The 12,091-nt window shown below is 34.2% G+C and overlaps 2 protein-coding genes across 2 annotated transcripts; one reads left to right on the top strand and one right to left on the bottom strand.

Annotated features, from left to right (window-relative positions):
* Positions 1 to 1,534: 1,534 nt before the first annotated feature.
* LOC134252544 (heat shock 70 kDa protein 12A-like) lies at positions 1,535 to 5,011 on the top strand. Its single transcript, XM_062735051.1, has 5 exons — positions 1,535 to 1,621; positions 2,388 to 2,693; positions 2,811 to 3,029; positions 3,235 to 3,388; positions 3,513 to 5,011. Exons 2-5 carry the CDS (start codon positions 2,388 to 2,390, stop codon positions 4,571 to 4,573), a joined length of 1,740 nt encoding a protein of 579 aa, XP_062591035.1. The 5' UTR covers positions 1,535 to 1,621; the 3' UTR covers positions 4,574 to 5,011.
* Positions 5,012 to 6,474: 1,463 nt separating this feature from the next.
* LOC134252545 (dynein axonemal assembly factor 4-like) lies at positions 6,475 to 10,675 on the bottom strand. Its single transcript, XM_062735052.1, has 11 exons — positions 10,427 to 10,675; positions 10,043 to 10,193; positions 9,812 to 9,945; positions 9,580 to 9,690; positions 9,283 to 9,364; positions 8,985 to 9,112; positions 8,648 to 8,748; positions 7,438 to 7,518; positions 7,218 to 7,290; positions 6,845 to 6,950; positions 6,475 to 6,728 (listed from the first exon to the last, which is right to left on the bottom strand). The coding sequence occupies exons 1-11, from the start codon at positions 10,547 to 10,549 to the stop codon at positions 6,622 to 6,624; spliced, it is 1,197 nt and encodes a 398-aa protein (XP_062591036.1). The 5' UTR covers positions 10,550 to 10,675; the 3' UTR covers positions 6,475 to 6,621.
* Between the last annotated feature and the right edge of the window lie 1,416 nt (positions 10,676 to 12,091).

Below are 12,091 nucleotides of genomic sequence, written 5' to 3'. Positions count from 1 at the left end.
TGGATATTTTGCTTGAAAAAGACGTTAATGCTAATCTAATAACCTAGCTCTATGATAATCGTGATAACTTTAACTTTTCTATCGTCAACTTCCCTTAATTATGCAGCAATATACCTTCATAACCTGCATACGGAGTTTATGTATCTCATTTGATTCGATACGCAAGAACATGACTACCACGGTACGTATGAACAATTTCTAAAACGAGGTAAATTATTGACAAACAGGTTGATGAAGCAAGAATATCAGCAGTCTCGTTTAAAGTCATTTTGTAAGCTCTATGGTCGATACAATGACATTGTCAGCAAATACAATTTATCATGGAGTCATATGCTGACTGATGTTTTTATACTAATTGTTAGTCCATTATTTATACTCTGAATTGACGACGGATTTTTCCGTTATTTCCCGATTATGACTAGGAGCACACGGCTAGTGTGACCGGTCAGCAGGGAATGCTCAGTTCTCCATGGCATTTGATCCCTCCTCTGAAGTTTTGGAGGTCTGTGTTTGATTTACTCCTATTTTGTATTGTTTTAAGGACTTCAGATGCTGAATACTGGTCGTTATGTCCACATGTTTCGTTGAATTCTGACAGTTTCTTGGAACAACTACACAAATACTGTCATTCAGATATTCGAGTATCTTTTTTATTAAATATCAATTTCGAAGTAATCAGAATGTATTTAACAAAAATACAGTGACAAGGAAAGTAAGTTTACAAGTTTTTGCAAGTAACACGGTCACTGCTTCATCAATAGCAGGAACAAGGGTCTGTAAAGTGTCCAAGGTTTTAAGTGAAATTCTCTTTTTGCTTTAATCATAGTTTCCAGAATATTTCTCCTCGCTGTTATCCTTCCAGTCTTCATTTTCTTATATCCCCCGGAAGCATCGCTGTTAAATCTATCATCAGCATCATATGTTTGTATTTTTTTTTTTTGAGAATTCACTGTTAGATTGCCGAGTTCATGGACTTTACTGTCAATTTCTAAACAAGTATCACGGCATCTGTTGGAAATTTTCTCTCTCAATTTCTAGGACCTAGCCGAATTAAAATCATTGCAAAGTGTCTCTTACTTTTTTTAGTGATATGCTTTGTCAGTTCTTCACTCTGACTACAACAAAAAAGTTTTTTGCTCAGACTCACTTTGACACTGGGATATGGACATTTTTTAGCCTATTCCCCCAAATACCAAACCAATCAGTGCAGACTATTATAAATAAGGCTTATACAGCTCAAGAGAAGACTTCAAGTTTATTGAGAATTAACGTCTTTCATGGCATGTCTGTCTTTATCTGCAACTGTTCTATACAACTCAAACATCTACTATTCTGCCGTCAACTGCTTATATAAGGATGTGCCCATTTCTGAAATAGTAGTTGGGGCGGGGAAGGATGGCTTCATAAAAAGTTTAACAAGAATGCTAACAAAACACAACATAAAACAAACATTTAAATATTCCATAAAAAAGGAAAGATAAGAATATTTCGGCAGAAGATTTAAAGGTCTGTGCTTTCGTTTTAAACAGTTAAAGTCCGTCAAGTGCTATATAGTAGTAATAGGAGTAGATTGAATCGCTATAGAATTTATTTTCCTGATATAGAAGCTGTGCCTTTTAAGGTATTGTGTTTTTAAATAATCTTAAATTAAATACATGTATCATTTTAGATATTTATCGGTCAAGAACCACCTTAGTGGTAAATTTAAGCTTGTAATACTTCTACTTTCGTTTTGTTAGACATGGCCTCCAAAGTCGTCCATGATTGTTTATCTCTTTGTCATAAAATTTTTTAGTTCACATCGTTTAAAATAAGAAATCAACAAATGGTTTATTTTTGTGCCAATAAGAAAAATAGTCCAAGTATATACTATACATGGCCTTAAAAGTTTAGTCTTGAAAAAATAAAAATTATACACAGTGTATATCAATTGGCATATTGTTCTGACTGAAAATGTACACCTCTTGTCAGATAACCTGCACATGAATAAATATTACACAGATATATATATTTGTACAATGTGCTTCATTTTTTACATTGTTCTGGCTTTGTCGTTTCAATTTTAAAAAAGCAATGCAGTATTTATGCAAGAAAATTTTGTAAAATTTAAGGAAAAAAACCACAGTACAATACAATACAATACAATCTCATCAAAAATGAAACTTCGAATAAAGCTGGAGCATTTATTTCTGTCAGATTTTTTTAAAACGGGAACACCTCTGACAGTTTCCAATATAACTTACTTAAACACTGTTTTCCTATAAAGAATTATTTCAGTACTGAAATGATATACATGTACATGTAATTTGGTAATCAGAGTCATTAATCAACAACCAAATTCCTAAACTGTCCTTCAAAAATAAAATTTCATTAATCAATTCATGTAGATGGGAGACGGGTACTTTATGGTCGCTGCAATCGACTTCGGAACTACTTTCTCTGGCTATGCATTCTCAACATCTGCGGAGTTCAAAAAAGATCCACTAAAGATTCACGCTAATCAAGCTTGGGTATCCGGACAGAGGTACCTCTTGTCTTTAAAGACACCGACAAGTCTGCTGTTGGATAAAGAAGGGAAATTTGTGTCATTTGGGTTTGATGCTGAAAACCGATTTTCGGATATCGTTCTTGACGAGAAGGAAGATGAATTCATGTTCTTCAACAGATTCAAAATGAAGCTTCACAAAAATAGGGTATTTTTTCATGATTTCCAAGTGTTGTCATTAAATTTTAACAAAGTAACCTTGAAGTCGTATGAAACGCTCAATTCTTGTGCTTACGTTATTAATAAGTATTTTTTATGTCTCCAGGAACTGTCTCGAGAGATGATGCTCGAAGACGTTTCAAAAAAGAAATTCCCAGCAATAAACGTTTTTTCGATGTCCATTGAGGCCCTTAAAGACCACTTGATGGACACATTGAAAACACAAGGTTTAACCCTCGAACCAAACGAAATACGATGGGTTCTGACTGTGCCTGCAATATGGTCGGATCCGGCCAAACAATTTATGAGAGAAGCAGCGAAAATGGTCAGTGTCATGCAATTGTATTTTTTTTTTTTGCAACTACACGTGCATCACATTTTTGGAAGATGAATCAATATTTTCATCAAATTTACTTTCAGTGACAAGGACTTTTCAATTTAATTTCCAAAATAATTCAAACGCAAAAAGTGAACTTATTTTTCTCAAAAAGGATAACTTTTGTTGGAAGAAATTTTTAAATTTTAATCAGGCTGGTTTGCCAGATAGGATGTTACGTATTGCTTTGGAGCCGGAGGCAGCCTCTCTTTTTTGTCAACATCTGCCTGTGGAGAGGCTTGCAGGAGCCTCAAAAGGGTTTGGGGTCTCCCAGGAAGGCGCCAAATACATAGTCATCGATCTAGGAGGTACATGTATTGCCATGGAAATGTTAAGCAGTATATTAATTTATTCATTTTAAGATGATTACATTCAATTTCTGAGAAATTATTCATACGTTTTAATTCAATTCTCTTTGCATTGTGAATTCAGGTGGAACTGCTGATATCACAGTGCACGAAAAGTTAAAAGACAACAAACTAAAGGAACTTTTCAAGGCAAGTGGCGGTGCCTGTGGTGGAACAGCAGTAGATTCCCAATTCTTCCAGACGATGACAAGAATATTTGGTGGCGAACTCATGCACTGTCTACAGAGTGAGAAGCTCTATGCATACTTGGATTTAATGAGAGAATTTGAAACAGTAAAGCGTGTAGTGAAACCCGAAGATCCGGACGACAAGAAAGTTAATATCACCATTCCGTATGTGACTATAAATGATTTATGTAAAAACATACTTGAAGAAGATGTGAAAGATGTATTGAAACAATCAACACTTAAAGACGATATATCATCCATGGGTGACAAATTTCGCATAAGAGTATCCTATATGAAATCAATGTTTCAGAAAACAATTGATGAAATTGTACAACACATTAAATGCATCTTAGAAAAACCAGAAGCCAAGGATGTGTCAAGACTTCTTTTAGTGGGAGGATTTTCTGAATCCCAGCTCATACAAAATGCTGTAAAGAAAGCTTTCCCCAAAATGCACATCATCATCCCAGAAGACGCTGGCTTGGCAGTTTTGAAAGGAGCTGTAATATTTGGACATCAACCAGACTCTATTTCATCCAGAATCATGAGATACTCCTATGGTGTCCGAATCACGCCGGATTTCGAGGTTTCAAAACACAGAAATGACAAGAAATTTAAGGTAAATGGTGTCGCACATTGTGCAGACATCTTTTCGCCTTTCTTGAAAGCTGGAACAGAAGTCCCAGTTAACCACAAAGTGGTGGATGCCTACACAAGTACCAGACCGTTTCAGGACTCAATGCCAGTAGTGATATACTATTCCGAACAAGAGTCGCCCGAGTATGTCACTGATGAAGGTTGTAAGAAGCTTGGTGTCCTGGATGTTAAAATCCCAAATCCATCTGCAGAAGACCACCATTTGGCGGTTCAGTACCAGTTTGGGGACACAGAACTTCACATGCTTGCAGTGGAAGTTCAATCAAAAACGCCCTGTTCTGCCAAATTTAATCTTATATGACTGCTTTTCAAACCTTACCGTCCATCAATCTAATTTTTTGCATTTTACACAAAATAATTATTCTGTCTGCATGAAATATGTAGATGACGAACATTATCCAAACTCAAAGTGCATTTAAAGAATACAAATCTGGAGCAAAGCCAAGTTTACATAATTAACACAAATAAATGATATATCTTCATTGTAAAAATATAGACCCATAATGAGCACGTCTTAGATAAGGCACACTTACGTAAACATGAGTTGATAAAATTATACACAACTCAAACGTATTTTGCAATCAAAACTATTATGATGTACACTTTACATATGTGAAATATTTAAAAACGTGCTCCTATACATAGAAAATCAGGTTTAACAAACCATGTTTATAACTGTCAAGACGGTAACTGGGAGTGTTTTAGAACAAATGAAAGACATTGAAAATATATAATAAGTAATATACTAGTATGTAAAATAAATTTATAAATGAAATATATGTATTTTACGAACATTATTCAAGCTTAAATGTTACAATAAAAAATTGGAGCAGAGCAAACACGGACCTAAAAAAAATCAGAGGTGGAAGCAGGTGCCATGGAGTAGTGGGCATCCCCTGCCGACCGGTCCCACCCGCCGTGTGCTCCTTGTCATGATCGGAAAAACGGAAAATCTGTCGACAATTCTGTGTGTATAAAATGGCCTAACAATTAGTATGAGAAACGTCAGTCAGTATTTTACTTAAGATAAACTGTATTTGCTGACAAGGTCATTGTATCGACCATAGAACTTAGGAAATGGCGATTTAAAGGTGACTGTTGATATTCTTGTTTGATCAACTTGTTTGTCAATTATTTACCTCGTTTCAGAAATTGTTCATACGTAGAGCATGCTCTTGCGTATCGAATCAACTGAGAGATATAAAACCTTATGCAGGTGAAGAAGGTTTATTGCAAATACTTAGTAAAAAATACAGGATTTTTACATGTGATAAATATGCCTGACGTCACAATAACCATATCAGCCCTGCCAGGCTGATACGGAGCATTATCAAACCCCTAGTAAATTTAAACCTTTAAAAATAATACACATATTTTTGTGTTAACATTCTTTTAATTTTACATTTTTGATTGTAAGGATCACATAATTAAAAAATTAAAAACTGTTTCAAACTACAGATCGGGCATATTTGAAATAGAATAGTGGCGGATACAGAAATCTTGAAAAAAAAAAGGGGGGGGGGTCCCGATCACTTTGGGTTTATGATAGGGGTCCACAACCACTCCAATAAAAAAAACATAGATTTATCAAATTTTGTGTATTTTTTGGACACAAGAGCCCCCCCCCCCCCCTGTTTTTTGCCAGTGAAGTAGAAATGTACCCAAACCGTGTGAGACAACATGTACATATCAAGAAATCCTTGCATATTACATGTAATTAAATTTTCTCAAGTTGATTTGTATGTCTTATTCTCTATATATATTGCTGCATAAGTTTTAAGGGAAGTTGACGATGGAAAATTTAAAGTCATCACCTTTATCATAAAGCTTGGTTGTTAGATTACCTTTACCAAGTCTTTTTTCAAATAATATCAAAATATGAAACAGATGTGTCAGACTCTTATGGTATCTTTTACTTCGAGCTCACCGGGATATATCATATCAACATAAGAATGAAAATAACCATTATTAACCGACATCTTTTATCTTGTTCTTAACTTTTTAAAAATTTGTTTTATGGTGAAAGAATAACAATTGGTTTGTTTAATACATTTTTATTCCTGTTATGGAAGATTCAATGACTTTCATAAAATAATACTTGTAGAGTCACAAGAGTAACTCAGAGATCAAAAATGTTTGTATATGTTGATAACAAATAAAAAACAGTCTTCATTTATTTCTGTTTCTGTGTGCTTTCTTACATCACAAAGTATACACTTCTTTTATCGGTAGTTGGACCAGCTCAATCCATACAATCCACCAATCTGTGGCCCAAGGACTCGCAGGAGCCTGGTTTATGGTTTCTATGCTCACAATGCACCAGACTTGACACAATCTATTTCCTTCCTATCAGCTTTCTGAGCTGGATTGGATAATTTTCCGCATTTTTTCTGCATCCTCAAGCACCTGTTTATTATCAGGGTCTATCTTCAGAGCTGCTTCATAATCCTGTAAACCTTTGGAAAAAAAGAAATTCTGGAGTGATTAAAGCAGTAGTGACTTCACTGGTACATGCATAGAATGGGAAAGAAGATTTTTGAGTAAATCAAAGCCTAAACAATGAAATACTAACCTTCTACATACATCTCCAGCTCACAGAAAGCGGTGCCCCTGCGGACTAGAGCCTTACATCTGCTGCTGGCATTCTGAGGGACGGGGGGACTTAACAGGTCCATTGCCTAAACAAGTTTGAATCAGAAAATTAAAGGTAGTTAAACAAGTTTTAAAATATATATGTGAATGTGTAATGTCATTAATGCTCATATAAGAATTTCTTTTGGATTCTATTCAATATTTTTGTTTTGAATACTTCCTAGAGAGGATCATGAAAGCTTTGGAAGCTTGTACCAATAAACACATGCATTGTAACTGTGAAATTAAGAATTATTACAAAACTTTTTGTACATAGAAATTCTTTAATCAATGGAGGCAAAAATACACTGTACCTTTGAGCAATCTTCAATGCACTTAAAGAAATTTCTTGTCTTCAAATGGCAGGCTGCTCTATTTGAATACAATCTTAGTATGAATTAAGAAACTAATTTGGTAAAATTAATAGATGTACTTTAAAAAATATCATATAATGAAATCATTAAGTATTAAACAATGAATATGTTTTCTTTCAAAACTAATCGTTAAACATGAAAACTATGATAAAAAGGATACGATGGCATTTTGGGATTGAAGCGTAGGGCTGTGGTAAAAGCATTCACGGCAGCCAGGTAGTTTCCAGACTTGAAAAATGAACTGAAAAAAGTTTGTAAACATGGATGATATATAATTAAAATTCTGTTGTAAAATAGGCATCTATTAAATGATTTAAACATACTAATTGTAATTTTTCTTCCTCAAAATTACTTGTTGCTCACATATACCGGTATATTGGGAGATTATATTTTTGTTTTCTAGGAAACTTCCCTTGTAAATACATAACATAAATCAAGCAACAAAAGCTTGTGGCAAGGAAAAATGTAGAATTTTTCTGAAGGTGGAGATTTCTCTTTAATTATTTATCTAAAAAATATTTTTTCAAAATTTTTTTTCAATCATTTTATTTCATGCAAGACTCTCAAAGCTTTTTTTAATCAATACATATACATGTACGTCCTATCCTTTCTGGGCCATGATTGGTGTATCTTTTTGAATGAAGCAGTACATGGTGTTTACAAATCAAAAACCTGTTGTCTTCCAATTTCAAAAAAGAACATGATTCTAAGTGAGAGGGTACAAAGAGCAAGGAGCTAATGAAGTCAGACTAATTCCATTTTTTCTTATCATTAAATTTTTTCAATTTTAAAGCATTTTTAGCTTTTAAAAATCAGAGCTTGCCTATGTACCAAATTTATATTTCATGCACATATTCTTATAGCATATAAAAATCTCAGCAGGGCAAAGTGCTTTTTGATTTCCAATGTGAAAAAAGATCTCAAGTTTTGGAACGTTTCAATCGAAATTCACAAAATTTTGTAAAATGTTCTAATTTGACACCCTCTTGTATCCTCCAAAACTAGCATTATTTAAAGTTGTAACTGAAAACTATCACAATTTTGACTTTTAAATCAAATAAGGGGCTAAATTCGACATGTACCCTACTTTTGAAGTTACAATAAATTACACATTGTACAGTTTTATGTAATAAATTGTTTTTGAGGTTAATCCAGTAGCTGTAGTGAAAATTATTTTAACTAACTTGTTTAATTTTCATTAATTTGAAAGTTTTACAACTCTAGAGGATATAGAGGACAGACAAATCAACTACAGCAAAGTTTGTTTAGGAAATCTCTCACTCAGAATTTAGGATTATACTTTGTAAATTTCACTGGAATAACTGCTGATTTGAATATGTAGGTACATATCATTTATACTTTATACGTACACTCCCTTATCTCTGAGGTATATAGGATCTTTCTCTTCCTCTGTTAAGTCCTTGTCTTCAATTTCAGTAATTTTTCTGGCCTCTGCTTGTTTTTTCAACCACTAGATGTAATAAAAGTTATCAATTACAAACTGACACACTACATCACACAGTTTATACTAGAGGGCATATCTGTAGTTGAACAGTGAACAGACGGTGAAAACAGTTTGCAAAACTTTTATAACAAAATTAATACAGACTTCCCTGGTGTAATGCTTTGGTGGGATGTTTAAATAATACATCTTACAGTGAGTACCAGAGTGAGATGACTGACCTTGAGTTTCAATAACAGATTTACCTCTTCCTCCAGGTGGGACTGAGATTCTCTGACCGGTGTCGGGAATACTCGGGGGGTAAACTTAATCTCAATTTTACCAACATCTCTCGTCGGAACTCCATTACTTGCATCCTCAAAAATACTTTTACCTACAGAAAAGGAAGATTTAAGTCATCAAAGAATCAAATTTATCTATATTAACAGATGAACATTCAATTCATTAAATATAATTTCTATATATCATTCTATTATAAACTTACACATAAAACTCTATTTTAGAGAACCATTTTGTATGAATGATTCACAAATGTTAACTCACTTTTCCTTTTCTTTTCTTTCATCATTTCCTCTTTACGGGCAGCTACTTTAGCTCTTTCCTCTCCCATAATTCTGTTTTTCTCCTACAGATTATTAGTGCACATGCATTCAAAAATTAGAGTGTGAAAAAATGAGCATTCAAAATCATTTTCAGTTGCTTATAATATAGTTACCATTAAGCCTCAGAATTATATTTCATCCTAAAGCCAGCAATTATACAGAATATAACGTGAGCCTTGCTGAACTGGTTCTATATATTTTCACACTGTAAGTCTCCTCACATTATCTATATACGTACCTGTTCGGCAGCTTGTCTTTGTTGCTCTTTCCAAATTTCAAGTTCCTCCATGGCTTTTTTCTTTTCAGATTCTTTAATGTTTGCAATTCTGTCTCGCTCTTCTTGTTCCAGCTATATCAGACAAAACACTTAGGAGTGACTCTCTACTATAGTTCTCCATAATAAAAATCTAAACAAAGGATTCAGTAATTACAGGATAATGTCATCAACATGTGCCTTTACACTTATCTACCTTCATCATTTCATTCATGGCATATTTTTCACTTTCTCGCTTCTTCTCAGCCTTTTCTTTAGCAGATAATTCTGCCCTCTCCTGGTTTCGTTTGACGGCTTCATCTATTATTTGTCTCTTGAAATCTTTATCATCTACCAATAATAGAGGTTAAAATATTCATTTTTATCCAATATAGTAAAATATGCCTTTGACAAATAAGCATGGAGCATTATCTCTAGATGTAGTCACCTGCTTTTTCATGATGTAATTGATTCCATAGTTGGGGCTCTTTCTTCAGAAGTTTGAACACAACAGCCCCATTACCAATCTGTGCTGTACTGGAGACATCATCAATGCTCTCGCGAAGGAAACATTCAAAGAAGTAAGGTGGGTAGCTAACCTAAAATTTTGATTGGAAAAGATATTTATTGAGTCATAAATCCATAGAATATTACACAGTTGTTTTTAGTACTTTTTACCTCTCATAACACACCACAGGCGCAATAAGACCTGAAGACATATCGATCTGTGATGTACTTTGGTAAAATTGCAGAGGTATATTGTACTTGGTATGAAGGTCCCTGCTACTATAAAAATAATAAAAATGATCATGAAATAAAGTGCCGGTTTTACCTTGATGTAGTCCTCTGATGACAGTATGTCGACTTTATTACCCTTCACTCCTTTTAATGGCACGGTAAGGAAAACCATTTTCTCGGTTTCTTCCCATGTGTAATCTCTCACAGCTAAAGGCATCTTTCTAAATGAAATTTCTGACAATGTGTGATTGTTTACAATCACAACAAGCACAAGCTTGGGGTCTTCGTACTTCTAGAATGAACGAGTCCACCATAGTGGTTTAATCAACGAATCGCCGTCTTCGATACAAGTTAATCATCCAATGAAAACTGTCGCACTATCATGCGAGCGTTGTCTACGTAAATAAAAGAGCAGATAACTCCTACGACCATCTAAAAATGTACGGAAACTCTTTTGGGCCAAACCCGTATATGAATCAACTTGTAATAAATGTTGGAATAGTTTTAAAAATAGCACAGCAAAATATTGTTTTTGCTGAGTGAATGTTATATATATTTTAAAATCATAAATAGTTTTGGCATATGATTTCTTTTGTAATGGTTACACACTATATCGAAACTGGATTCTCTTCGGTAGAGCACCTTCATAGATGATGAAGGTGGTCCCGGGTTCGATTCCCGGTCTAAAGAGAATAACATTTTCTCATGCCCTGTTACAGATTTGGTACTAAATCATTGAATTAGCATTTTTTCATTTTAAAATTCATTGGAAATTATCTTTGCAGGGCCAACCAGACCTATATACTAGGGAGGATATACATGGTAGGGCCGTGGATATCGGCCTGGATACATGTATATTCACATTTTTCTTCAATTATACAAAGTACTGCTTCTTGTTGCTTCTTTTTAGCAAATATTTAAATATTCTCCTTTCCTGTAAAAAAATTACAGATTTGGTGCCGTTGAAAAAAATGGAATTGCAGGTGAAAGTCCTGCCAGGGGCAATAATCGATTATTGGGTTGTGTCCTCGAGGGCGAAGACCATTTAAGGAAAATGTAATGGTAGGGCCGTGGATATCGGCCTGGATACAAAAAAAAACATTGGTAGAGCACCTAAGAATATTCAAAAATGTTAATTGAAATTTCTTTTATAAAAAGTGGAAAATAATATTTTGTTTTCTGTTACACTTTTCACTTTCACAGGTAACGGGATGTTTCGCGCCGATGCATGGTTCGCACCGCGATGTTTCGCGCTCAGATGGTTCGCTCCACGATGTTTCGCTCCAACAACATAAAATGTATGCTATTTATTTCGTTCGTTTTGAAAGAAAAAATAAATAATAAACAAGAGGCCCACGGGCCTTATAGGTCACCTGAGTATTTGTAACAACTTTCAAACACTTGAATTTGGATTAAACCAGAGGCCATGAAATTCACAATTCACAATTTTGAAAGAGGCACCATTTTATCATAATTATTAACTTAACATGCTTACTCTATTTACTTAATACCCAGAGGTAGATCAGAGTAACAAAGAGAAAATCCACTTCCACTTTATACCCAGTTGTGCACCTCACCCTAAACGAACCACTGACCCAGGGGCCACATATTTCAAAATTTTGCAAATTTTAAAAAAATGGTTGATTAATACCAAAGAGCAGATTTAAAAGCATATATTTATTTTAATATTATGTAGTTCCCCCCTATGTACAATTTGTAAAATTCACAATTTCATAGGAGGCACTCTTGCTCATCATAA

The sequence above is a fragment of the Saccostrea cucullata genome, unplaced genomic scaffold (genome assembly GCF_032062105.1).
Source record: "Saccostrea cucullata isolate Sc308-1 unplaced genomic scaffold, CSIRO_AGI_Scuc_v1 ctg167, whole genome shotgun sequence".
Lineage (NCBI taxonomy): Eukaryota > Metazoa > Mollusca > Bivalvia > Ostreida > Ostreidae > Saccostrea > Saccostrea cuccullata.
The sequence above is the reverse complement of the archived record's forward strand: the minus strand, read 5'-3'. Positions and strand labels throughout refer to the sequence as shown.